This window comes from Macrobrachium rosenbergii, chromosome 8 (genome assembly GCF_040412425.1).
Source record: "Macrobrachium rosenbergii isolate ZJJX-2024 chromosome 8, ASM4041242v1, whole genome shotgun sequence".
NCBI lineage: Eukaryota > Metazoa > Arthropoda > Malacostraca > Decapoda > Palaemonidae > Macrobrachium > Macrobrachium rosenbergii.
This window is the reverse complement of record NC_089748.1, coordinates 72955794-72982514: the sequence shown is the minus strand read 5'-3', so window position 1 is coordinate 72982514 and position 26721 is coordinate 72955794. Positions and strand designations below refer to the sequence as shown.

Here is a 26721-nt window from a genome sequence, read left to right as displayed (position 1 = left end):
ATAATTTATATGAACAGCTTTATGAAAAAGTTTACCAGTTTGATGTTTCTCAGAGCCCTTTGTTTCTGCATGCATGGTTTTTATGAAATGCAACTGTGGCATATGTTTCTGCTTTTAACAGGTTGGTTGCTAGATCAACTACTTTGTAAACTTTAATAAGTAATTAGTTGTGGTGGAAAAGTTTTGCTGACCCAGGTTTGGTCGCCTGACCTGTCTAACAAGTGAACATGCTGCTCGTACTAAGAGGCAACTGATGTGACCCAGTGCTGAATGACTTTCAGAGACTTGTTATTTCTTTTTAAAATAAATTTTTGAACACCATACCTGGTAGTTATATTAATTAAGTGTTGAAGAGGTTGAGATAAATCTTTTAATAGTTGAAATCTTGGCTCCAGGTACCTGGCATGTTTGCTGTTTACTGCTTTCACAGAAAAACCAGTCTTGTCAAGCTGAAATGCATGTTATTTTTGACTTTGTTTAAAAGCAACTCTTCAGGTGCACTCTTTATTTTGATTATGAAACTAACATTTTCCCAAATTCTGGACTTACCAGTGTTGGCTGTGGTTTTCATACTGCAATGGCACCCAGTTCTTGCAAAACATTTTTTATTCCATTTGATTCTTTAATATGTCTTTGTTTTTAAATTTTAAACTGATCTTTGTTTCAGATGTTTTGGGTGTTTTGACTTTTTTGTGTTATTTACTGGTGCTTTGTGGTTACAGGTTCATTTAAAAATTTCTGAAATTTCTTTCAATACTGAGAGTGGTTGTTTGTTCCACGGCTTGAGTAATCAAGATAAGATTTTTTGTAAACTGCCACTCTCACCAATCTTGTTATTAAGTGATTGAGGTTTTAACAGTGTTTGCCATGTCTAGTTGTTTTGTAATGAACAAAGTGGTCATATTTTGCATAATTGATTGGTTGTTAAGTTTGGTTAAAAATAACAAACAAGGAATCTTAGATGAGAATAGCCTTGATTTACTTTGTTCACAATTTAAAACATGCAAGAAAAGAAATGAAACCATTTTCTTTAGTGAATCAAGAAGAGATGAAAATCATACATTCCATCCATTTATTTTTGTTCATGACACTTACCTGACAGATATATATAGCTGTATTCTCCGAAAGGACCGACAGAAATTCAAAACTTACGGCACACGCAGTTGGGCCAGGTGGTTAGTACCCATTCCCGCCGCTGGGAGGCGGGTATCAGGAACCATTCCCATTTTCTATTCAGATTTTCTCTGTCGCCGGTATTGTCAACACCTGTTGTCAGTACCTCCGCCATTGGATTTCGGAAACTTTTCCACTGAGTATTCTGATTGTTTTTGGTTTTTGACTTGGATTTGTGGATAGGCATACGCTTCTGTGGACTGATTTGATTTTGGTTTTGGTTTTTTCTTGAACAAGATGTCTGGTTCTAGTTCTGCTAGTTTCAGGTGTGTGTTGTGAAGGAGTGTAAGGTGAGGCTACCGAAAGCTTTGGCAGATCCTCACACAGTATGCATGAGATGTAGAGGCATGTCTGTCTGTTGGATGATCGCTGCAAGGAGTGTGAATCGTTGCCTGATTCTGATTGGAAGGCTTACGATTCTTATGAGAAAGTTAGAGCGTGATAGTGCTAAGGAGGTCCTCCTCCAGGAGTGTGTCAGTTGGTGGGAGTCAGGGTATTAATGTATCTCCTGTTAATCCTACTAATGCTTCACCTTTCCCTGTAGAGTCGCCTTCTAACCCTGTGATTGCGTCTGCGGAAGGTAATGCCCTTTGCGCAGATTTTGAGCTCCATTTGTACTTTGGAGTCTAAGGTGTTGGCTATTGAAAATGCAGTGAAGTGTAGTGATCCCCCAGTGTTGTGGAGGGGGCGTCAGATCGGCCCTATAATGCCTCTAGGCCTGGACCTCACCGAACTCCCAGGACTTAGGGAATGGGCATGTCGAAAGCCGCAAGAGGGTTACGGGGACCCCCACCGATCTGGCGTCCCGGCGCAGGCCTTGTTGACGTTTCCCAGGCTGCCAAGGATCGTGCTCACGCACGGGTCCCAAGACTGCTTCTGCTTCCTCCGATTCCTCCTCTCCACGCAAGGGGTGGCGTTCTCGGTTGGACTCTCGCTTGTGAAGAGGAGCTTCGTTGAGGAGGACGCTTCTTCTCCTCTTTCTCGTGCTCTGAGTCTTCTCCCCGACTGGATTCGCGACTTGCCGCCGCAGAAGAGGACCAGGACTTCTTCTGAGGAGGACGTTGTTGAACGCCCCAGCCGCCCAAGAAGAGAGCTGTTGCTGCCGCTTCTTGGTAGAAGGAGGAGGACGTCCTTCCCCTCTTCTTCTCATAAGAGCAGCCTTCTCCTTGAAGGGTTTCCTCTCCTTCAAGTGTCTTCTCCAGGATATGCAACGGCAGTTAGCATCCCTTTCGCTGCCCAGAAGGAGACGGAGCCTCGAGGCGCCGTAAGCGATTTGACGCTGCCAATTAAGAGATCTAAGAGGTCTCCCTCTCCTGCTCTTCGCTCGTCTCTCCTTCGGGTTCTCGCTCAGTCGCCCTCATTGTTCGGCGGATCATCGGCTTTCCTTGCCTTCGTGACGACGCTGGCTGATCAGGACGCCCCTCTTGCAGCTCGGTTTAGCCTCTGGTAAGAGTTCGCGCCAAGACGCTCTTCTCTGACAAGCTCCTCTTGCTTCTCATCCCGCTTCGCTTTGACGCTCGCAGACGCTCCCAGGACGCTTTTCTTCCTTCCCATCTGGATTCTCTGCACAACGCTCGTCAGGGCTCTCTTCAGAAGTCAGACGCCCCAGCTGCTCGTCAGGACTTTCGGTTGTTTGTGAGGCAGACGCTCGTCAGGAGCTGCTTGGCAGCTTGTGAAGCAGGACGATTCGTCTCCTTCAGGACGCATTTTGATTCTTGTGCGTGTTGCTCTCCAGACTTTTCTTCTGACTTCTTCCGACGAAGAGGTCTCTTGGCCGAATTGGACCCAAAGGTCTTAGTCTTCCTCAAGCCCCGAAGACTCTCCTGGCTCCTTTCGAAGAGGGAGGTTTGTCTCAGGAGTCGGACTCTGCAGAGCAGGAGCAGCCCCTTTGTCTTCTTTCTCCGACTACCAGGTTTTGGCTAATATGCTGAAGGAGCTATTTCAGACAAATTTCAGCCTTCTGCTCCTCTTTCCCCTTCGCAGTTAGCTTCTTCAAGGTGAGGAAATCTCTGGTTCCTGAAAATGAAGACTTTCTTGCTACTAGAGGGCCTCAAGAAAGTCAACTCTTGATGGAAGATAGAAAGTCTCAGGGAAAGACTTCTTCGCTCTACCCCTCCATCTAGATTGTGGGAAAGCTGGAATTTGGTATGAGACAGGAGAGGAAATTGGTTGGAGGGTTCCTTCTTCCTCTCAAGGGGATTTTCTTCTTGTTGATGCTTCCAGGAGGTCTCTCCTTTCTTCAGCGAAAGTGTCCTGGACGCTTTCTGAGACTGACCACCATCTGAAAGGCCTTTTCAAGTCTATGGAGGTCTTTAACTTTCTGGATTGGTGCTTGGGGGCCTTGGACTTGAGGACTCGTAGTCCAGATTCTATCTCTCTGGGGGAGCTGTCCAGTGTGCTGTCTTGCATGGACAAGGCCGTCAGGAGATGGTGCGGATGAACTGGCTGCCCATTTTTGTACAACCCTCCTGAAGAAGAGGGTTATTTACTGCAATTTTGCAGCAAAGTCGTTTCTCTCCTACCAGAGGGCAGAATTGTTGTTCGCCTCTGTCTAGCCATCTCTTCCCCCAACCGCTTAGTCAAGGATCTCGCCTCCAGCCTTGCAGAGAAGGCTACTCAGGACCTCTTGCACAGTCTTTCCAGACGATGAGTGTCCCATCCACTTCTTCCCAGGGACTACCCTCCAAGAGACAGAAGCCCTTTAGTGGGAAATCTTCCTCCTCTAGACCCTCTTTATGAGGCAGAGAGGTCCTCCAGAGGCGGAGCCCCTTCTTCCCAAAGGGGCAAGAAGTGACTTTCTACACCTCCAGACACAGTAGGAGCCAGGCTTCTCCTGTTTGCGGAAGCCTGGAAAGCAAGAGGGGCGGATTCAGCTGGTCCTCAATGTAATCAAGAAAGGTTACAGGATCCTGTTCCTCAGAAAACCCCCTGTCCTCATCTCCCAGAGATCTGTCGCCATCCTACCATCAGGAGAAGCAACAGATCCTTTCAATCTGCTGGATCAAATGATCGAGAAGAGAGCTGTAGAGCAAGTCTGGATTTACAGTCCCAGGTTTTACAATCGGCTGTTTCTGGTTCCGAAGTTTTGGAACCAGAAGGGTTGTAGAAACCTGAGACTCTAAACCAGGACTGGACGCCAGCAGACTGAACAATTTTGTCTTCAAAGAAAAGTTCAAAATGGAGAAGCTCAGTCTGTTATCAAGCCCTAAGACCAGGCGATTGGATGGTCTCTCTGGACCTCCAGGACGCCTATTTTCATGTCCCCATTCATCCTCGGTCGAAAGTTTTTGAGATTTGTCCTGGGGACAGGTACCAGTTCAGAGCTCTGTGTTTCGACTGAGTACAGCTCCTATGGTGTTCACAGTCTTGATGAGGAACGTTGCCCAGTGGCTTCATCTTGGGGCATAAGGATCTCGCTCTATCTGGACGACTGGCTCATTCGAGCCTCATCGGAAGAAAGGTGTCTGGAGGACTTACATTCAACTTGAGCTGACGAAGTCCCTGGGACTTCTTGTGAGTTTAGAGAAATCCCATCTGATCCCCTCCCAGTCCATTCTTTATCTGGGGATTCAGATGGATTCAGTGGTTTTTCGAGCCTTTCCATCCCAGGAACGCCAGCAGCACTGTTTAGTAAAAGTTTCTGCCTTCCTGGGAAAGAAACATGCTCGGTGAGGGAATGGATGAGTCTGCTGGGGACCATTTCATCACTAGAGAAGTTTGTTTCCCTGGGGAGGTTGCATCTCAGACCCCTCCAGTTTTTCCTGAAGGACAACTGGAAGAACAAGGAGGATCTAGAGAGTCTCTCAGGATCTCTCTCTGTCAAGGACCATCTTCGGTGGTGGCTCGATCCCGTAAAGTTGGCAGAAGGGTCTCTCTTCTCTTCAGAACCCCGACCTAGTGTTGTTTTCCCGAGCGTCCATGTGGGATGGGGAGCAACACTGGGGGGGAAGAAGTGTCAGGCACCTGGAAAGGGGAACAGGTGTCCTGGCACATCAATCTAAAAAGAACTGGAAGCGATTTTCTTAGCTCTTCTTTCTTCGAGATCAAGTTGCAGGATCGGGTAATTCAAGTCAACTCGGACAACACCACAGCCCTGGCATACCTCAAGAAACAGGGAGGTACTCATTCTCGGTCCCTGTTCATGATTGCCAAAGAGATCCTGTTGGTTGTGGGCACATTCTCGAAATCAGGTGACAATTCTCACGCAGGTTTGTTGCAGGGGTCGAGAATGTCCGTGCGGACCTTCTCAGTCGGCAGCATCAAGCTTCCAACAGAATGGACTCTGAACGCAAGAAGTGTGTCAGGAGCTTTGAAGCTTTGGGGACGTCCCCTGGTGGACATCTTTGCAACTCAAGGACCGAAGGCTGCCTCTTTACTGCTCTCCTGTTCTCGACCCAGGGGCCCTAGCAGTAGATGCCTTTCTCTGGGACTGGAAGGGTCTAGACGTGTATGCCTTTCCCCCATTCAAGATTCTGGGGAAGTCATCAGGAAGTTTGTAGTCTTCAGAAGGGACGAGAATGACATTAATCGCCCCATTTGGCCTTCAGCCGGAGTGGTTCACAGAGGTCATGTCTCTCTTGGTGGATTTTTCAAGAACGCTTCCCATGAGAACAGATCTTCTCAAACAACCCCACTTCGAGAGGTACCAAAACCTTCCCGCTCTGTGTCTGACTGCATTCAGACTATCGAGAAGTTGCTCAGAGCGAGAGGTTTTTCTAAACCAGTGGCTAAAGCTATTGCCAACGCCAGGAGACCTCCTCCAGCAAGTGTACCAGTCAAAGTGGGTCATTTTAGGAGAGTGGTGCAAGAAGGGAATTTCTCCACCACAACCTCTGTGTCCCAGATAGCAGACTTCCTTTTTATTTGAGAAAGGATTTAAAGCTGGCAGTCCCTACCATCAAAGGCTACAGAAGTATGCTGTCAGCTGTTTTTAGGCATAGAGGACTTGATCTGTCTAACAACAAAGACCTTCATGATCTTCTAAGGTCTTTTGAGATGTCTAAGGTAGCCGCCCTAAGTTACCTTCTTGGAATTTAGATGGTTTTAAAATTCCTGATGTCCAAGAGTTTTGAACCCTTGCATTCTGCTTCCTTCAAGGACATTAAACTAAGAAGCTATTTTCCTAACTGCTCTGGCAACGGCAAAGAGGGTTAGTGAACTGCAAGCGATCAGCAAGATTATAGGTTTTAGAGGGCATAATGCAGTCTGCTCTCTGAGCCCTATGTTTCTTGCCAAGAATGAAAACCCGTCTTAACCCTTGGCCCAGGTCCTTGAAATCAAGGGCTTGACGGACATCACTCAAAGAACCGAGAGAAGTCCTTTGCCCTGTCAGGGCTCTGAAATTTACTTAGACAGAGGACCCAGGATTGTAGAGGTCCTTCTAACAATCTTTGGTGCTCGGTTAAGAGGCCTGATATACCTCTCTCAAAGAATGCCCTGGCGTTCTTTTTAGAGAACACCATCATAGACGCCCATTCCAGTGTGTCAAGACGAGGATTTGAGATCTTTGAAGGTCAAGGCTCACGAAGTGAGAGCCATTGCTACCTCAGTGGCTTTCAGAAAACCAGTCTCTCAGTGACATTCTGGGTGCCACTTTTGGCGAAGCAATTCTGTCTTCGCTTCATTATCCTGGAAGTAAAGACATCCTATGAGAATTGCTTCTCGCTAGGACCATACGTTTCCGCAAATACGATCTTGGGGCAGAAATGACACTCATCCTCTCCTTTAGTTTTGTTTATGTGTTTTTTTAAATATATTAGATGTGTTGTTTTTTATGGTTGTTGGGTCTCCACCAGTGGTGGTCGTCCCAGTCCTTAGTTTATGTTATTTATTCATGACGTAACTAGGCTTGGTCAGGTGGTTGTTTCGCTTGTCGCTGTTGCTTGCCATATGGTCTAGTCACAGTAAGGTCATATGGTCTTGTAGGTCCCATTGTGGTCTCGTCCCCTTGGGTGACAGTTGACAGATCATCTAGAATTTCACCAGCTTTGTAGGTCCTACCTCGCTGGATTCTGTCTCTAGTAAAGTGGAAGCAGACTTGGGTGACAAAGTAATCAAAGTCAGCAATGCTAACAGATATATATAATCATAGAACCACCCTCCTCCCCTCAGGGAGACAGTAGTTCAATTTAGAAAATCTGAATAGAAATGTTTTGTTTCCTGATCCTATTCGGGAATGTCTCTTCCCACCTGGCCCAATGGCAGCCGTAAGTTTTGAATTTCTGTCGGTCCCTTTTCAGCTATATATATATCTGCCAGGTAAGTATGAACAAACTTTATTTTATCATAAAAATATCATTTTTGCTGAATTGTTGTGATTGTGTTGCTTGTGCAGGTGATTCTGTGTTTTCGTGTGCTGTGTGTTTTTGAGTGATCATTCATCAACAAGAATCATCCCAGCCTCCAGTCTCTGCCAGGCATTCCAAGCATCAGAGGATGTGTCCTGGCATCAGTGGTTACCCTTGCTCTCACTTTTTGGCATCAGCTGAGACTGATCCTCATTCTTTGTGTAGCCAATGTATAGCTAATGATTGTAATATCACTAATCCATGCCCTGAGCATCGTTCTTGGCCTCTTGAGTGGAGGGTTTGCAAGAAGGGCAGGAGGTAGGAGAAGTGCCCATCTTGAAGGGTTCCCTCCTTTTGATGAGATGGCCTCTTTGAGTGGAGGGTTTTTGCCAAGAAGAGGCAGGGTAGGAGGAAGTCGGAGGCTCCATCTTGGAAGGGGTTCCCTCCTTTGATCGATGTGCAGCATGCTCTTTGTTCTGTCTCCACTTTGCCATATCACCCAGTTGCTATGTTGTCTTTGGAAGATTTTACCCCTTCCCACTCTTCTTTAGCTTCGTATGTGGAAGTTTTGGGAAAGGGTTCAGTAGACTTCCCTACTGATGCTTCCTCTGCTCTTTTGGGGGGGGGTGCATCATCTTCCCCCTTACGAGCAGATGCGCCTCCATCTTGTTCTAACCTTTCAATTCTGATGCGCAGAGGATGGCTGGTCTGTGGGCTTTTCTAGGCCTATCAGGTTACCAACCTTAGATGGCCTGTTGTCCCATTACTTAAATTCACGTGGGCCCGGGACAGCTGCCTTTTCAGTCCCCGTCCCAGCAGCTCCCCCACCTCCCATGCCCAGTTCATCAGCTGTTTCATCTTCCCAGCTGACCACTCTGCTCTCGTCCCAGCATGTCATCTTGCTTCCTCCTGCTCTGACCTCTGCCCCCACCCCCTTCCGACTCACTGGTTCAGGCAGTGTTTGATCGAATTTGGAAGAGTTATGGAGGTATTGTGCAAGTGAAACATCGTAGGACGCCATCTCCTTCATCTCCTTCGTCTTCCCCTGTTCCTGTCAAGCGATGGCGAATTAGTGACTTTGTCTCTTCCCCTAATAGGAAGCATCTCAGACCTATCGCATCTTCGTCTGCTTCGGAACACTGCCATGCTCCTCTCCCTCCTGATGTCCGTGTTTCTGATGCCGAGGATTTATGCAAGTTGAAGAAGTCTGTGGTTGTTCCACCCTTTGTCAGAGTTCATAGGAAGGACCACAAGAGGGGTGTCAAGTATTTGTGAATTTTAGCTATTCAGGGGGGGTTGTTGTTGTGGTCCTTATCCCCCTTGAATACTGGTGGTCAACTGTATTCCTATACGAATACAAACCATTGGTCTTTACATGGGGATTAACTTGAGCACAAGCTGGAGCAGGCTATTCTACAAAACAAGGTTGTCTGGTAGTTCCACTACCGGCAGGAGGGGTAAGGGGTGAGGAGTAACCTCACCGCCTCCCATTGTTGAGTTATGCATCCACCTGCCTTATAGCCTTCGTCCAGAGCAGACGCATCTCTTGCCTTCCTCTGCCCGAATGTTTGCTGGCTGTTCTCTCCTGCACTTCATCATGGTTTTTTCCTTCCTTGTTGTTGTGCTTTGCATATTTTGTGATATCTGCTCTACTTATATTCTTGGTTGTTCCTACACGATATACAAACCAACGATCCTTTACATTAGGAATTACTTACAGTGAAGCTGGAAACGGCTATTAAACGTTTGAACAAGGTGGTTAGGCAGTAACTACCGTCTGGGAGGCAGAAGTCCTGCCTGCTCAGATGTAAACATCCCAGTTAGCTTTTGGCGATCATGCTGTGTAGACGTGTTTTTGGAGCTCTCTGCCTGATTGTCGTTAAGCTCTTCTTTCCTGGTGGGATCTTTTGTGTTATTTTTGTATATATTTTGTGTGTTTGATATTATTTAACATACAACCCACAATTTTGATTGCCTTGCAGTAAGGCTGTCTTTTCCCCGGCATGTTTCTTGGGATCTGTGGCCTGGAACATAACAATTTCACTTCCCTGTCATTTGGACCTCATGCCTCCACTCCTTGTTCAGGGGCGTGTCTGTATCCTTTTCTGTCTTGTGCGAGTGTTGCTCTTCGCCACCTGCGCTATGGGCGGTTTTGCCAGGAGGAGCCTTATCAGGACAGGGTTGCTGGCCGTTATCAGAAGGTTATTTGCCTCTGACAGTGCCCTTGGTGACTGCCCCTTCATTCCTTCTGGTAGCTTCCCTTCTGGCTGCCTCTCCTTCGGAAGAGATCTCTCCTTCATGTTCTTTGCTCGCTCGTGAAGCAAAGATTGGCGGGGGCCGGGGCGGGGGGGGTCGGACGACCTCTTCTCAGGGGCCTCCTCTTGCTTCGTAGGGGAATCCCTCTCGGAGCAAGAGGAGTCTCGCTTTACTAATCTTTTTTGCTTTTTTCTCCAAGTGGACAGTGAGCAAGACGCAGCTGAAGTTTCCCTGTGGCAGGAAGGCTGCCCTCATGTTGTGCATTCTCTGATTATGGTCAAGATCCCCACGTTGGTGTCAACACTGTGCCCTGACAAGGGGGACCAACCGCTGTTCATTCTCTGGCACTCATGTATGCTGTGCCACTCCCTCCTAAGCCCTTTGTTGGCCGAACCGGTTGAGCTTCAAACTGTCGCTCGATGAGCCGGAGTTCAATTCCCGCGGCCGGCTGATGAAGAGTTAGAGGAATGTATTTCTGGTGATAGAAATTCATTTTCTCGCTATAATGTGGTTCGATTCCTACAATAAGTTGTAGGTCCCGTTGTTAAGTAACCAATTGTTCTAGCCACGTAAAATAAGTCTAATCCTTCGGGCCAGCCCTAGGAGAGCTGTTAATCAGCTCAGTGGTCTGGTAAAACTAAGGTATACTTACTTTTGCCACTCCCTCCTGTTGTACTGTGGTCCCATCTGCTCCTGCTGTGCCTCCTGTCTTTTTGCTCTTGTTGCCCAGGTGGCTGTCATTGGGCCACCCCTGCTGTGCCTCCTGCCCCAGCTGCCTGGTTGCTCCTGTCATGGCTGCTGACGTTCCTGAAGCTCCTGCTGGCTGAGCCGCTCCTGTCATGCCTCCTACCTCAGCTGCCCTGGTCACTCCTGTTGCCTAAGGGGTTCCTGTCGTCTGGGCCGCTCCTGTTGCGCTTCCTGATTTAGCTGGCCCGGTGACTCCTGTGCTTCCTGACCACCATCTGGTAGATGATGTCGGAGAAGAGGTCGAGGGAGAAGTCCTGTAGGGTGTAGTTGTCGTCTTCAACTTTATCTTTGACTTCGTCTTCTGCTGCCTTCTCCCCTTCTTCTTCTGAGGCTCATCGGCCAAAGAAACGGAAGGCTGCCTTTCCCCTCCCTAAGAAGTCCTGCCATTGAGCTTCTAAGGGGCTGCCTCCCTTTATGGGGAAGCATTGCAATCTCTTCCTGGCCTTTGGGCTTGGGAACCGAATCGCTTGCCCCAGGGTCTTGTGTTTCAGGAGTTGTTGGCGCGCAGACTTCAGGTTGCGCTCCCGTTGCCATTCTTGGGGTTCTGCTTCTAGGCTGGTGCTGTGTCAGGTACTCAATTTTGCCGAGTTACACCGAGTACTCAAGATACCTTTCACTATCCCGGTTCAGGCGCAGGGTGAGAGAAAGAACCAAGACATCCAAGTGTCTCGGTTCTTCCTGCCAGTGCTTGGTCAGGTTCCCAGTGAGATTGTGATCGCTCGACAAGCGAGTCGTTGAATGTCTGGGATTCTGCGGAATCTTGGGCACTCCCCAAACCAGTACTAAGGAGTTCACTCTCCGGTCTGGTTTAGGCACAGGGCGAGAGAAGGTGTCGAAACGTTCAGGTGTTCCGACACTTCCTGCCAGCTTCGTTTGAGTGCTCAATCATTGCCAAAACTCGTACCTCAGACCCTTGGCTCCTAGCACTCAGACTAGCAGACAAGAATCCCTTTTAAACCTTCTTGAGGGCTTTGGCCTTGAAGGAGATTAGAGCATGTCTTGAGGACAGCACTAGTTCACAGTAGCCGAGAACCGAGCTTTCCCAGCTTGGTTCGGCTCAGCCCTGCTTGCTCCCCCAGACACTAAATGCAGTCAGTTCGGTCCACTCGCCCAGTCCCTGACCGTGTTACGAGACTAGCTCGGCTCGCTCTGTTTGGCTTGCTTGCCCAGCCCCTGATGCGTTTATGTGATCAGCTCAGCTTGTGCGGTTTGGCTTGCTCACCCAGCCCCTACCGATTGGCTCACCTCTCTTGGTTCGGTGAACCGAATGCTGCCAAGGTTCTCCTTCCTTCAGGAGACTCAGCTTAAGTGAACTTTTTGCTCTCTTCAGGTTAGCGCTTCACTGTGGCATTGGCGCTTTCCTTCCTCCATGCTGCCATCATTGCCTCTGGTTGATTATCGTCCGCGTTCAGCCCCTCTTGCTGTTCTTGTAGCAGGATAGGTAAGAGTGCTCTTTCTCCTCTTCTCTTCCCTCAAACCCTTTCCATCGCTGCCGTGGGATGCGAGCCAGATAGAGAGGACTCTGACAAGTTTTGTTTCTTATTGGAGTTCTGCAACAAGGATTTACTTCTCAGGCTTGGTTCTTGGATCAGCTCGCCATACATCCGAGTAATTGAGGATGGTTTTCTGTGTTCTGGCGAGTTTATCCCTCCAAGGAGAAGAGACCAGGAGTGTTGCGCCCAAGAAGGACTTTGGGGGAGGGTCTTCTTTGGGATGCAGACACCCTTGATTTTCTTCTCGCAGAGATGTTCGCACTGATTTGTCAGCATAATGATCTCAGGGAGAGGACCATGGCATCCCCTGTGAATAACTCTTCACTGCTCCTTGCAGGGGTTTTGTTGGGGCTGCTGCAGTCCTTGCTTGCTTTAAGGGCTTTCTTGACCAGATGAATGCTTTTTCCCTGGACAAGGAGTTCATTTTGGCCGAGCCACCCAATCAAGCTCCTTTCCCTTCCTCTTCCTCGACAGAAGCAATTCTTCTTGCCTCGGAGGGGTCTTATGCCAACTAGCAGATTGTCCTGGCTCTGGCTTGTCTGTACTCTGATCACCCGCTGTTTCTCTATGCTGTGAAGGGTGTTCCCCCTTGCATCAAGAGACGGCAAACCTGGAGGACACTGCTATGATGTCCCTCCAGGTAGTCTCCTGATGAATCTGTGATCCCTCACTTTTTCAAGGCTTTGCCTCCTCGGATGCAATCATTCCTGAAGAGGACTCTGCCTTGTAGAGACCGTTCCAGTTGGGGGGTGGGTTCGCCTACCTAGCACCAGACAACAACCCTTTCGGTTGTGGGCAGTCCACCTACATATGCCCTCTCTTTCCACAGCTGAAACACTCGCCATTGGCCAATCTGCAATCCGCTTTTACATGCCCAGTCCTTCTACAGCTGTAACACTCATCATTAGTACTCCTTCCCATCTAACTTCCTCTCAAATTCCCATTCGCTCTACGCTCCCAAACCTCTCTTGGCTTCTGCTCCAGTTCCTTTTCCCGTTATTCCCCACATTCACTTGCACATTCTTTCTTCCTCTTTCCATCCGGTCTCTCCTACACTCCTCTCTCACCAAAGCATCCTTATATGTCCTTCCACTTACCACCTCAGACCCAACGCATGTCTCCTTTGGTTCATCATCCTCTACTCTCAGGTCTTCTAGGATCTCTAAAATATCCTCCCAATTTAAGCTCTTTCCTGACCACTGCTTCTGATCTTTTTTCTTCTCATTCAAAAGGTGTTTATTTTCCTCAATTCCTTCCTCTCCATGCTTCTTCCTGGCCAAAGCTTCTAACCTATGGGCATACAAACCCATTTTCTCTTCAGTTTTTCATCTTCACCTCCTCAAACATACCATCCTTCTTGTATACAACACTTCCCTTCATTCTCTTCACCTTCTTCATTACCCTTCATCTCTTCACCTTCTTAATTACTCTAGCCTTCACAGACTCATACCCTGGCTCGCCCTCACACATACTTCTATAGCACATCTTTAACTGCCCATCCAAGAACTCTCCCAGCCGCTTCATCCACACACTCATTCTCCGCATACTTCTGCCTACAATTCTTCTCATACTCACCAAAAAACTCACATATGTCTCTTCCCTGCCCTATGCAAAATTTCTCAATCAAGGCAACCTCCTTCAGGGACACTGTTTTGGCCTCTCACCTCTGCCTCATGCAAACCTTCACTACTACTACTACTACTACTACTACTACTACTACTACTACTACTACTACTACTACTACTACTACTACTACTACTACTACTACTACTACTACTACTACTACTACTACTACTACTACTACTACTACTACTACTACTACTACTACTACTACTACTACTACTCCAAATCTGGGATCTAGGTTCCTCTTTCCTCACACCTTTCCCCTTTTGTGTTCTCTTCTTTCCCTTTCTATTGTTACTATTCTCTTCCTGATCACTTTTACTCACCTCACTCATACCATCATCATCCATGGCCAGTACTCCCTTACTCTCACTTAACAACTCCTTCCCTTTCTTAGAGATTTTCTCCTTTGCACCTTTTACCTCATTGTTTTCACTTCCCTTCCCAACGTCGGGCCAACTCTTAGCCATTTCAGCCATCTTCATCTCCATCGCCTCCATTCTGGCAACCAATTTACTTTTCCTTAACTGGGCTTTCTCATCCATGTCCTCCATTCTTGCAACCAATTTACTTTCCCTTACCTGGGCTACCCCTAACTTATCCTGCATGCTGACTGTCATGCACATCAGCCTATCCAACCTTGCTCCCCTTCACCTGACCCAACACCTTCCAAACCTGCTCCCTCTGCCATCTCCAATTATGTACCCCCACTCTTACTTTACTGTCAGAGCCCCCACATTGGGTGCCAAAATATTATGTAGGGGCTTTTATTGTACACAACTAGGGCAGTATGATGGGAACAGATTTGGAGGTTATTAAATGAAACTTGACTTTCCTTAATCTAATTTATTACCTTAATACTACAATGGTCATAAAAAACATTAATCGGATAAACTTATCCCCCTATACCTAACTTAGCCTAACTTAATACTGCCATGACCCCCAAAAGAACCTAAGCTAATTCCTAATCGTAAATCTATAACAACCACAAAAAAAAAAAAACTTTGAAGCCTTGCTGTCAGTAAATCGGGAAATCCAGTGTTATCTTTTTACCTCCATAGTTTTTCACTGTCAACGTCAACTTCTTCAGTAACCTTTTCACTTTCTTGATTCACCTCAACCTTCTCAGTCTTAGTCTTTCTGTCCCCCTCTTTGAGGTGATTTTTTTCCACACTACTGTATACTTTACTTGAGGCTTCCAATGGGGCCAAGAGCCCACCAACTTTTTATGCACAACTCAACAGCGTCCCAACCAAGTGTCCCTGCCTCTGCAATCTGGCACAGTTTTTTCTTTCTTCTGTCCAACCACCACACCTCCTTGCAGAAACTGAACTCCAGTACAAAAAGGCTGAATGAACCACAGATGCGCCCCCTGAAATTTACTCCCAACTTTCCTCCACTAGTGTCACATCACAACCGCCCATGTCCCATCTGCCTTTTATCCCTCGTCCTCCCACTCCATCAGTTCTTTCCGATTCCAATGGCTGAGGAAGTGATGCTCCACAGATACAGTCAGCTTGTTTTGTCCTCTCCAGCTCTTAGATTGATCTGGCAATTGCCAATGCAAACCTTATTATATCTGTAGGCTCCCAAGGTTCAGGTGAAGGGGAGCTCCTCACTCTATACTAACCCATTTAAGCAAACTGCAAGTAAAAAAAAGAAAAAATACTTAACTAGTGTACTCCTTCCTGACATACAAAATATAAAAAAAATCAGAACAAAATGAAATAATTCATTCACACAAACCCATCTTTCATCATACAAACCCAAAACTTTTAAATGCCACCACAGTGCGAGTCCAATCTCTTGCAAAATGGCTTCATTTGCTAGGTATAAACATTTGTCTGTACCTAGACAACTGGCTCCTTCGCTCCCCATCACAGGAGCAATGCAAGAAGGATCTACGGGTAACCCTTCTTGCCAAGGAACTCGGATTCTTGATAAATCAGAAGTCTCAACTGGTCCCTACTTGGGAGATTCTCTATTTAGGGATGAAAATCAACTCTCTGACTTTTCAGGTTTTCCCTCCCCCAAGAGGATAGAGTCCTGCCTTCATTCAGTTCAAGATCTCTGTTCTCTTCCAGTTTGCTCTGCGAATCAGTGGATGAGTTTGCTGGGAACCCTCTCATCTATCAAACAGTTCGTGAAGCTAGGAAGACTTCATACGAGGCCCCTTCAGTTCTCCCTAAAGGCAAGCTGGAACAGAAGGGAATAACTAGACACAGCGACGTTTCCAATTACAACAGAGATAAAGGAGGACCTCCAGTGGTGGACGTCCAGAGACAGACTGTCAGAGGGAAAGTCTCTACATCTTTTGAGCCCCGACCTCTCCTTTTATGCAGATGCTTCAGACCAAGGTTGGGGAGCTCTTTTGGGCACCCTAGAAGCTTCAGCACATGGTCTCCAGAGCAAAGGAAGCTGCACATACACGTCAAAGAGTTGTTGGCCATTCATCCGGGCCTGAATCACTTTGTGGAAGCAGTCACAGACGGAACCATGCTGATTCATTCAGACAACACCACAGCTCTCTCATACATCAGGAAGCAGGCAGAACACACTTGTTCTCCTTGTGCAAGGCAACGAAGGAGCTGCTCATTTGGGTGGACCAGAATCGGGTCAGGATCACCACCAGATTCATCCAAGGGAGGATTAATGTCCTGGCAGATAAACTAAGTTGACAAGGACAAGTCCTCTTGACAGAATGGACTCTGAATTCAAGAGTCTGTGACAGCCTCTGGAAGTTGTGGGGCAGACCAACAGTGGATCTGTTCACTGCATTGAGGAATTGCCGTCTTTCTCTTTTTTGTTCGCCGCCAGTTCTGGGCCCACAGGCTTGGGCGACGGATGTCATGCTAGCAAACTGGTCCAACCTGGACCTTTATGCCTTTCCACCATTCAACATGGTGAGAGCAGTTCTCAACTAGTTCCAGTCGCACTGCAATGTATCAGTAACTCTGATAGCTCCCTTCTGGCCACTCAAAGAATGGTTCCCAGACCTTCTAAAGCTCCTTGTGGACTTTCCAAGGCTACTGCCTCAAAGTCCACATCTTATCAAACAGCCCCATCTCTGGAAATTTCACCAAGACCTATCCACTGTAGCTCTGACAGGATTCAGACTATCCGGAGACTTGGCAGAGTGAAGGGATTTTCAAAATAAGCTGCGGAAGTTATTACCAGATGTAGACGACAGTCTACCAGGCCAAGTGGGCCATCTTCTGTAGGTGGTGCAGCAATAATGTCTCGTCTGCTAAAACCACTGTAGCTCAAATAGCAGATTTCCTTCTTTTTTTAAGGAACAACAAGGGACTCTCTTCATTGACTGTTAGAGGCTACAGATCAATATTGGGGTCAGTTTTTAAACATAGGGGAGTAGACTTTGGTTCTAATCAAGACCTGAGTGATCTGATTAGGTCTTGCGAGACTACATGTACTAAGCAGCCACGAGACGTCTGTTTCATGGAACTTAGATGTGGTGCTGAAATGCTTAGTGGGCCCTGCTTAGGAGCCTCTACGTTCCATTTTAATTAAGAACTTAACAAAGAAATTTTTTCCTAGTGCCTTGGCCATGGCTAAACGAGTGAGCAAGCTGTAGGCAATTGACAAACACATTGGGTTTCACAAGGGGATGCTGTCTGCTCATTTTTGCTTGGGCTTCTAGCTAAGAATGAGTCTCTGTCTAATCCCTGGCCATGCTCATTTTCCATTAAAAACCTTATGGATATTCCAGGACCAGAGGAGGAAGAAAGAGTCTTGTGTCCAGTAAGGGCTCTGAGGCATTACTTAGGCAGGACGAAGATCAAGGGCCCTGCCAGTCACCTCTGGTGTTCCATAAAGAACCCATCTAAGCCCATATCTAAGAATGCGTTGTCATTCTTTCTTAGAAGCCTTATTATAGAGGTGCACTCTCAAATACAAGAGGATGCTCTGCCTTCCTTTAAGGTGAGAGCACATGAGATTAGGGCTGTTGCCATGTCATATGCATTTAGACATAAAATGTCACTCTCAGCTATCTTCCAGTCGACATAGTGGAAATGCAACTTCATTTTTGCCTCACACTGTTTAAAAGAAATAGAGATGACATTTGAGAATTGCAGTACCTTAGGTCCGTTATCGGTGGCTGGTGCGGTATTGGGGGAAGCAGCATAGGAGGCACCCCTTCCTATCCATAACTCCTTCACCTTGAATTTTGGATGTTTAGTTTTCTTTTGGGAAGCCTGGGGATTACATGTACCCGGAGTGCCCACCAGTCTATGGTAGTGGTATGATGGTTGTTAATTTTTTATGGTTGTTGGTGTAGGTAACGATTTTTTTGGTCTTTTTTGATTTGGTATTATGTCCAGGGCAAGAACAAATTTTTCCTTTGACACTTTTGGGTGTTCAGAAGACTCCTTCACTCCAAAGCCCCTTCTTTAAAGTAGGGAATTATCTTGGCCGTACTGCTAAGTCATTACAGGTCAAGGTGAGCACCGACCAAAAGGCAGTAATCTCCTGCTGTAGCTCTCTTACCAGGTAAGGATACAGCAAACATTTTATTAGTGCTAACAGATTTTATGTTGCAAAATCATCTTCATATCTGACTGTTTTTGAACAGAATATGTCCATTTATCCCACCCCCTATCAATGTGGGATTCAGCTGTGTAATTACTTGGCAAGTTACATATATGAAAATGGTATTTTCATAATAAAATAAAGTTTCTTATATGCTTAACAAGTAATTACAGGTCAGAGCCCTCCCTCCCTCTGATGGGACATTAAGCACAAAAGAAGTGATTCTCTTTGTTGTACCTATTGTTCCCTGATAGAGGGCTGGGTAGTTACCTACACTTAAAATAAATGAATCACTACCGCAAACTTCAAATTTTTAACTGCCGCACGAGTGGAAAGTATATTGCTGTGTAATTACTTGGTAAGTATGTATGAAACTTAATTTTATTATGACAATACAATTTTCACTATAAAATTTATTTATTTTGATACTTAGCTACTGTTAAACTAGATCCCTCCCACATCTTAGTGGATTGCCAAGAAGAATTCAGATGAGAACTAAAACATTTGAAAAACGCCTGATAGAGAATAGGTGAACTAGACAGTCCATCCGGGTGGCTAAGCTCCCCCCCCCCCTTTTTTTTATTTTATTATTATTATTATTATTATTATTATTATTATTATTATTATTATTATATTATACCGACCATACCTGACCAGCACAAAGATGTTAGCTATCTTTAACAGTAGGTGAGTATCCTATTAGTAAATTTTAAAATGAAAATTTATATTTTTTTCATAGAAACTGTATGTTGTGACAGTCATAGTTAGAAATCTTTTGCCACTGATGAGAATTTGGTTAATAGATTGTCAAAGAAAGTTTGTTTGTAACAACAATAATTGATTAAGATTGAAAGAAGGCTGAAATACAAAATGCGTTTTGTAAAATGTAAGTACCTGTAGTAAGTTGCTGTAATTACAAAAATTATTTTTCCTATATATTTTTTTTTTATTTTCAGACTTTTGAGAGTCAGCTGGCATAGTGTCTGCCGAAATGTAGCTTCTGGCCTTGAAGATTACTTCTATTTGATTGTACATGGGAAGAATGAATTCCAGGAAACCTCTGGTTGTTGGAAACCCTCTTGTATATCCACCAGTATATCCTACAATGCTGCCTGATAGAAATCTGTCTGCAGTGGCTCCTTTTATGCATCATGGCCCTGTGAGCATATTCCATATTCCTCAGAATTACCAGAACCCATACCATTTTACACCCTTCCCACCACCCAGAACTAATTATTCACCCTGCTTACTTACTTGGCGGGGTACTGTGCCCTTATTACCGAGACCCCCTCCGTTAATGCCACTGCCTCATAGGCAGGGTGTCTTACCCATTCATACTTTTCATAATGGCTGTTTTAGGATGCAGGAGCCTTGTATTTCAACTTCTACTCAGAATTCCAACACTCAAGGTAAAAGCGTTTCCATTTCATTGGAGAAAGAAATACCATTAATGGCAGATGGTGAGTCTCCAAGCCATCAAGTTTTACCTCTGATACCACCTATTTCTTCTTCACTGAATTCAAAAATAGTGAATTTGAAATTTCTAGGTGATCTTGAATCCTTAAAACATAATATAGGAGAAATGCTTATCAGAGGATCTGTATATGATTATGATGAAAGTAGTGCTAAAGGATTTCTAAAAAGTGGAACAAACCTGAAAATTGAAGTTAGTAAGGATGTTATGTATACAGTAGGAAGTCAAGCAGGTGGAGGTGAAAGATTAAGTGATGTCCTTGCATTGGGTACAGACATTAAAGCATTTATTGAAAAGATGCCTATGACGGCTAAGAAAGCCGGGACACAGGAACTCAATGGAAACATTGAAAATGATGAATCTGTTATCACTCATAGAGCTGTGCTTGCTTGGTTTGGTGAAGTCCCTGATGTTGAGGGATTACTACCATTTGTTGAGCAGTCAGAGAGTGCAAATCAAGACAATGTTGATGAGGTTGATGACATTAATGATAGGAACAGAACACAGGATCAGTGCAGTAGTACCCCCATTAATGACATTTTGCCATTGTCTCATTTTATTGGGTATATTTGGTGGGCAAATAAGGATAATGGTATTTTGCGTGTATACCAAGAAAAAGCCTGGGGTTCTGAGTTTTCTGGAATTCATTTTACTTGTGATGTGGTTCATTTTGAAGGGCAGAAAGTCAGTTGTGAAATGTTGCATTTTCTTGTTGCTCATCTTAATAGATGTGATGTTAAAGCACGGAAGATTGATTGTAAGCAAATACATGGCATGACCATTTTGTGGGAGGCAGTCCATGTAGAGTTTGGACCATTACCATTATCTTTTATAAGAAAAGAAAGTCTTGAAGATAATAACTATGGTAGATGTGCCACAGGAGTATTCTTTGATTCAAGTCAGTCTAGTGTTTATTCTGATATTATTCAACCAGATAACAACTGTGAGTATGTTGATCAGGATGCTTCTCAAAGGCATATACAAAATGTGACTCCCTTCAGTTTCTCAGAAAACAATGAAAAGAATGAGACTGAGAAATACTGGAATAAAAATCTTGAAAATAGGGCTCTTTATATGATGAATGATCTTAGAATTAGTTGTGATAAGAAAGACAGTAATACCTTAAAAAATTCAAAGTATTTTTTAAGATTAATTCCAAATGAATATAGTGGTAAGCATTTGACTGGTCATATCATAAAGCTGTTTTCACAACAAAGTAACATTGGCATTGCACAGTGGAAGAGTATGGACTTTGGGAGTGTTAATATTTTATTTAAGCAAAGTGATTTGTATGTTGATTTAGTTCCTATCAATAAAACAATGAAATTGTCATCGGTGCTGTGTAATCGTCGTTGTAATCTTTATGTGTTGCCATTAAAAGATCAAAACTGCTCAGGATTCAAGGTAAAACTGGCAGCAACTTGTGGATGGATAGGCACCAAACCTTTAAGCATTCCAACTCCTGGGGAGCAACCCAAAGCCCAAATTTCCTTTAGCCACCTAAAGGATGAAGGGCTTGTGGATGAAAGTGTAGCAGAGCTTAGTTACATTGCAGTGCCCACTCCAAGCCCATCTATATGCAAAACTAATGATGAACAATTAAGAAAAAGGAAAGCAGTGGTGCTGATGACGGATGATAAGGCTACATGCAAAGGTAATGGGAAATATTTTGGTTTTATTTTTGAGTTATGTTTAAGTTGGTCTGGGAGGGTACTTTAGCACTTGGAAAAATTTTATATAAGGCAGTCCCCGGTTAACAACGTGGGTTAGATTGCTGGTTGAACACTGGTAACTGGTTAACCGCTGTTAAGCAATTTATCGGCCCCAAAAATCTGGTTAACGTTGTCATTAGCTAGGCTCTGTAAAATCGAAACGCTATGTTAACCGATGCCACTATACATATATATATATATATATATATATATATATATATATATATATATATATATATATATATAATATATAGTAAACCCACTGTATTCATGAGTCCACGATTCACAGATTTCTCTATGGGAATTATATACAGTCATCTTCAACTTACACGCAGGTTAGGTTCCAGAACCCCTGCAGGGGTGAATTTTCAATGTAAGTTTGGCATGGTCTCAAAAAATGCTAATAAATGCTTATTTCTAAAGTTTAAACACTAAATATGATGCTAATCATGCTCCCCAAATTATTAAGTTAACTTTTAAATGGAATTAAAGTTACTGTAATTTCATTTAAAGTTAGCTTATACATTGCCCTAAAAAAAGAGAAATAAATGGTTTACATAAAAATTGAGAGTTGTAAGAGAATTTCTCTCTCCCCCCAACCGATCTATTTTTAGAATCAACCTCTTTGTAACTTTTTTTATTCTGCGTCTCTTTCTCTTTGTTCTGAAATGCATTTTCATGAACAAACAATGTTTTATATTTTGACTAATACAACTCTTAGTTATTATGTCTCTATGTTTTAGAACATATTTGCAACACTAGTGCATTTAAACTTCGTAGACGATACAGGTCAAATTAGATCAATTGAAACTATCTGCTGTACAGGTAAAGATGTACAGAGAATTAATAAGTTGTAAAAATGTGTGAGCGCTAACTATGAGAATGGTAAAGAATCGCCTGGTTCAAGGGTTGTCCTTACTTAAGAGAGTGAAATTATTTATCAGTTATTACGGAGAGAGAGAATAACACAAGAGAGAGAGATAATAACACGAGAGAGAGAGAGAGAGAGATTGTCCTTACTTGAAATGTCACGTTATATTATTTATGAATTACATAGTATTTACGAGAGAGAGAGAGAGTTAGCTTTAATACATTACCCTTAAAAGAAATAAATGGTTGACTTAAGAATATAGTGTGTGACTCTCTCCCCATTCCACCAACCTATTTTTAGAAGTCTTCAAAACCCCGTTTTTACAAACTTTTTTTTGTTCTGTCACTTTCTCTTTGTTCTGAAATGCTCTATGTTTTAGAACTGCACATTTACAGTTTGTAAACAGTACAGGTAATATTAGATCAATTCAAAATTATCTACTGTACAGTTAAAGACATACAGAGAAACAGTGCTGTAATACATAGGTTGGCTAAATTCTTAGAGAGAGAGATAACAGTTGTCTTACTTACGAGAGTGAAATTTTTATGAATTATTACGGACACAGAGAGAGAGAGAGAATTGCAAAGAAAAATTTGACCACTGATTAGCAACACTCTCATTCTTGTCATGTTAAGCCAACATGTCTGACAGCTTTTGCCTTCCACCTTCTACAAAAGATGAGGAAGAATTTGTTCAAGATAATACAAATTTTGTATTACAGTTTTATTATTATTATTATTATTATTATTATTATTATTATTATTATTATTATTTGATTTTATTAATCTTATTAATATTTGAAAATTATTACATATTATTACTTAAAAAGTTTATTTATCATACAAATAAACATACCTGTTTACACATACCATAAAAATTCATCTCACTAAAAGAAAGAGAGAGAGAGAAATTATTACTTTTAATATTTAATGTTATTTAATTTACACATAGAAGCTTGAAAGCTTATAAATTACATAAAAAAATTAAACAAACACTTTTGCTGGGTTTCTCAGTGTACGGAAATGTTCGCTTGTCTGTGAAAAACTTGTGTATGACCATTAGTTAGGTTCCAGTAAAAAATTCGTGCAACTCGAATTGCGCAAGTTCGAGGTATTACTGTATGCATTATTAGCTGAAAATCCGCCCATCCACGGTATTTTTCACTGAGAAATATTCACTAATTACTGTATTCTCATCTCATTTTCATGAATAAATGCACTTTTTGTGATAAAACTATTAAAATACCTGGGTAGTGCTCGACTTACGATATTTACCTCGTGATAATTCGATTTTGCAATGGGGTAAGCAGTTAATACATACGACAGTATTTATAAAATACCTGTATTTTAAATTTTGTGCAGGCGCAGGCGCAGCATATGGGCAGCGAGATAGACCAAATTACAATAGACCAGCTTCTTTTCCTCCAACTCTTTATCCCATCTTCTAGTTAAAAAAGTAACACAGATTGATAAAAGTATTGTTAGTAACATTATACTCTCGCGTAAATGTGTACAGCCATAAACAACCAGTCAAGAAACTGTTGCTTTGTTTATCAGAAAATCGGATAACAACAGCCCTTTTGCTTGTATTTCAACCATTGTATGGTAATACACAATTACTGTAGGTTATAGTACAAATGACGTTAATTAGAACAGGACTGATATATTTTTACATTACAGTATACCCTTATTCGGTATGGATAAAAGATCGGCAAGGAAATATATTGCTAAATTTAAGGTGCAAGGTGTAGCTGAGGCTAAAAAAAGTGTTCAAGCTGCTAATGACTATAAAATATCGGTGATCAGCAACATGGATGAAACTTGACCGTAATTAAAATGGGAGAGAAAGTATTTTAATCAAAACTACTGGGCATGAAAGAACACATTACTGCTATTTTTACAAAAAGTATTTTAAAACTACTGGGCATGAAAGAACACATTACTGCTATTTTTACACCGATAAACGATAAATACGCTAAGCTCATATGATGAAATCAAGTGAAAATAGCGAACGGAATCTTGATTTTTTTCACACAAAAGCAAACATGCAGTTTAAATGTTTCCAAACGTCATCTCTTAAGCGAAAAATAAGCTCTTCTTACTTTCACAACAAGACAATTTTAAGTTATATTTCGACTTAAAACACCGTACAGTATAACAAAAATAAGCTTGCCCCCATATAAATAAAATATCTAGAGATTCATTTACGCTAAATGTAAACAATAAAAGCACTCACAACTGGAGTTAAACACGAGTGAAATAAACACGGAATCTTGATTTCAAACAAAACATTGATTGCTATGATCGCAATTTATAATTCAAAAGCAATACAGTATAAGAATATATACAATATTATTGGATACAGTGAATTAAGGCATAACATTTTAAAAGATCCATGAAAACGATGCGTATTCGTTATGTTGATGTTTGTATAATAAGATATGTGAATATAGAGTACAGTATAATGTAGGCTATGCTACCATATATGTATACGATATACCATAGTGTAGGCTAAGCTAATTCTTGTTTGTTATTCAATTTCTTGTATTGAATTATCATAAATCACTGCATGAACCTCCAGAATTAGCTGATATTTTAAACGCTTATTGAAAGATATCATACATCGACTAAAATTGTCTGTTGAGTGCCGATATGTGGATATACGTCGTCGATACAAAAAATTTCAACCTTGGTCAACTTTTGACTCGACCAGGAAATGGTCGAAAAACGCTAATTCAGCTAAAACTCTTACATTCTATTAATATTCAATCATGTACCTTCATTTTGCAATAAATTGGAAGTCTCTAGCACAATATTTCGATTTATGGTGAATTTTTGAAAAAAACATTTTCTTACGCATGTAGGGTAACTCATGAAAAATTTCATAAATTCTTTCATCATTTGTCGTAATTTTTGCACTGTTCTATATTAGCCGTTACATAAAGTTTTATTATGAAAATGTGTGCAATTTCATGTACAATACAACAAAATACAACCCATGTTATAAGCATTTTATCAGTTTGAAATATTTTCATATAAACTACTTGATAACTGCAAAATTTCAACCTTGGTCCAACTTTGACTCTACTGAAATGGTCAAAACGCAATTTTAAGCTAAAACTCTTACGATCTAGTAATATTCAATCATTTACCTTCATTTTGCAACCAATTGGAAGTCTCTAGCACAATATTTCGATTTATGGTGAATTTTTGAAAAAACTTTTTCCTTATGAGCCAGAAATTCTTATATGACGTTGTCATAATGTTTCTGTTTTTATATTAGTCGTTACATAAAAGTTTTATATATGGAAACCTCGCAATTTCATGTAGAATACAACAAGGAAAATAACTCATGGTTGTAGTTTTTATTAATTTTGAAATATTTTCATATAAATCACGATAACTGCCAAAATTTAAGCTTTGGTCAACTTTAACTCTGACGAAATGGTAAAAAACGCAATTATAAGCTAAAACTCTTACATTCTAGTAATATTCAATCATGTACCTTCATTTTGCAACAAACTGGAAGTCTCTAAACACAATATTTCGATTTATGGTGAATTTCTAAAAAATAATTTTGTTTTCCAACGTCTCTACAATGTTAACTTTCTTAAACATCTAAATTTCTTTGTCATGTTGTCTAATGTTTGCATCGTTTACATTAGTCACTTACATAAACTTTTATATATAGAAAATGTGCGCAATTTCTGAGAATACAACTGAAAATAGCTCATGGTTGTAGCTTTTATCAGTTTTGAAATATTTTCACATAAATCACGATAACTGCCAAAATTTTTCGGACCTTTAACTGACCGAAATGGTAAAAAACGCAATTGTAAGCTAAAACTCTTACATTCTAGTAATATTCAATCGTTTAACTTCATTTTGCAATAAATTAAAAGTCTCTGCACAATATTTTGATTTATGGTAAATTTTTTAAAAACCTTTTCAAATTCTGAACAACTCGTTTGAACATCTCAGAAATTTTTCGTCTCGGTCGTAATATTTGTAACCGCTTTAAATTAGTCGTTACACTAAAAGTTTTATATATGAAAATGTGTGCAATTTCATGTACAATACAACATAAAATAACTCATGGTTGTACTTTTATCAGTTTTGAAATATTTCCATATAAATCACGATAAATAGAAAAATTTGACTTTCGGTCATTTTTAACTCGACCGAAATGGTTGAAAACTGCAGTGTAAGCTAAAACACTTACAGTCTAGTAATATTCAATCAATTAGCTTCATTTTTCAACAAGCGGGAAGTGTCTAGCACAATATTTCGATTTATGGTGAATTTTTGAAAAAAACTTTTTTATGTCCAGCGTTCAACAGTTCATCATCTTTGTGATAATATTTTTCTGTGTTGCTTTGATCGTTTTAAAATAATTATATACCAAAATCATCGCAATTTAGTGTACAATACAACTAAAAAAATTAACTCATTAGCTTTAGGCGTTTTGCTTACATCGCGCGATTTGTATACAATTAGGTACCTGAGTTTTTTTTTTCACTCATATAAACAATATTTCA

The 26721-nt window shown here is 42.3% G+C and overlaps 2 protein-coding genes across 5 annotated transcripts in view; one reads left to right on the top strand and one right to left on the bottom strand.

Annotated features, from left to right (window-relative positions):
- LOC136840991 (uncharacterized) overlaps positions 1–26721 on the top strand; it is a 126094-nt gene that overhangs the window by 18177 nt on the left and 81196 nt on the right. For all 4 annotated transcript variants that reach the window (XM_067108008.1, XM_067108009.1, XM_067108006.1 and 1 more), the window contains exon 2: positions 19084–21255. In XM_067108008.1, the coding sequence (XP_066964109.1) occupies positions 19161–21255 (2095 nt within the window). In that variant the 5' untranslated portion in view covers positions 19084–19160. The remainder of the gene's footprint in view (positions 1–19083; positions 21256–26721) is intronic.
- On the bottom strand, positions 13431–14187 carry LOC136841185 (vitellogenin-1-like). The gene is made up of 2 exons (XM_067108224.1): positions 13731–14187; positions 13431–13561 (listed from the first exon to the last, which is right to left on the bottom strand). Exons 1-2 carry the CDS (start codon positions 14185–14187, stop codon positions 13431–13433), a joined length of 588 nt encoding a protein of 195 aa, XP_066964325.1.

Excerpts from the sequence above, each read along its gene's own strand:
- LOC136841185 (XM_067108224.1), bottom strand. The coding sequence starts at position 14,187 with ATGCAGGATAAGTTAGGGGTAGCCCAGGTAAGGGAAAGTAAATTGGTT. Across the intron at positions 13,562-13,730 it reads TAGTAGTAGTAGTAGTAGTA|GGCAGGGAAGAGACATATGT; the intron begins GTAGTAGTAGTA and ends AATTTTGCATAG.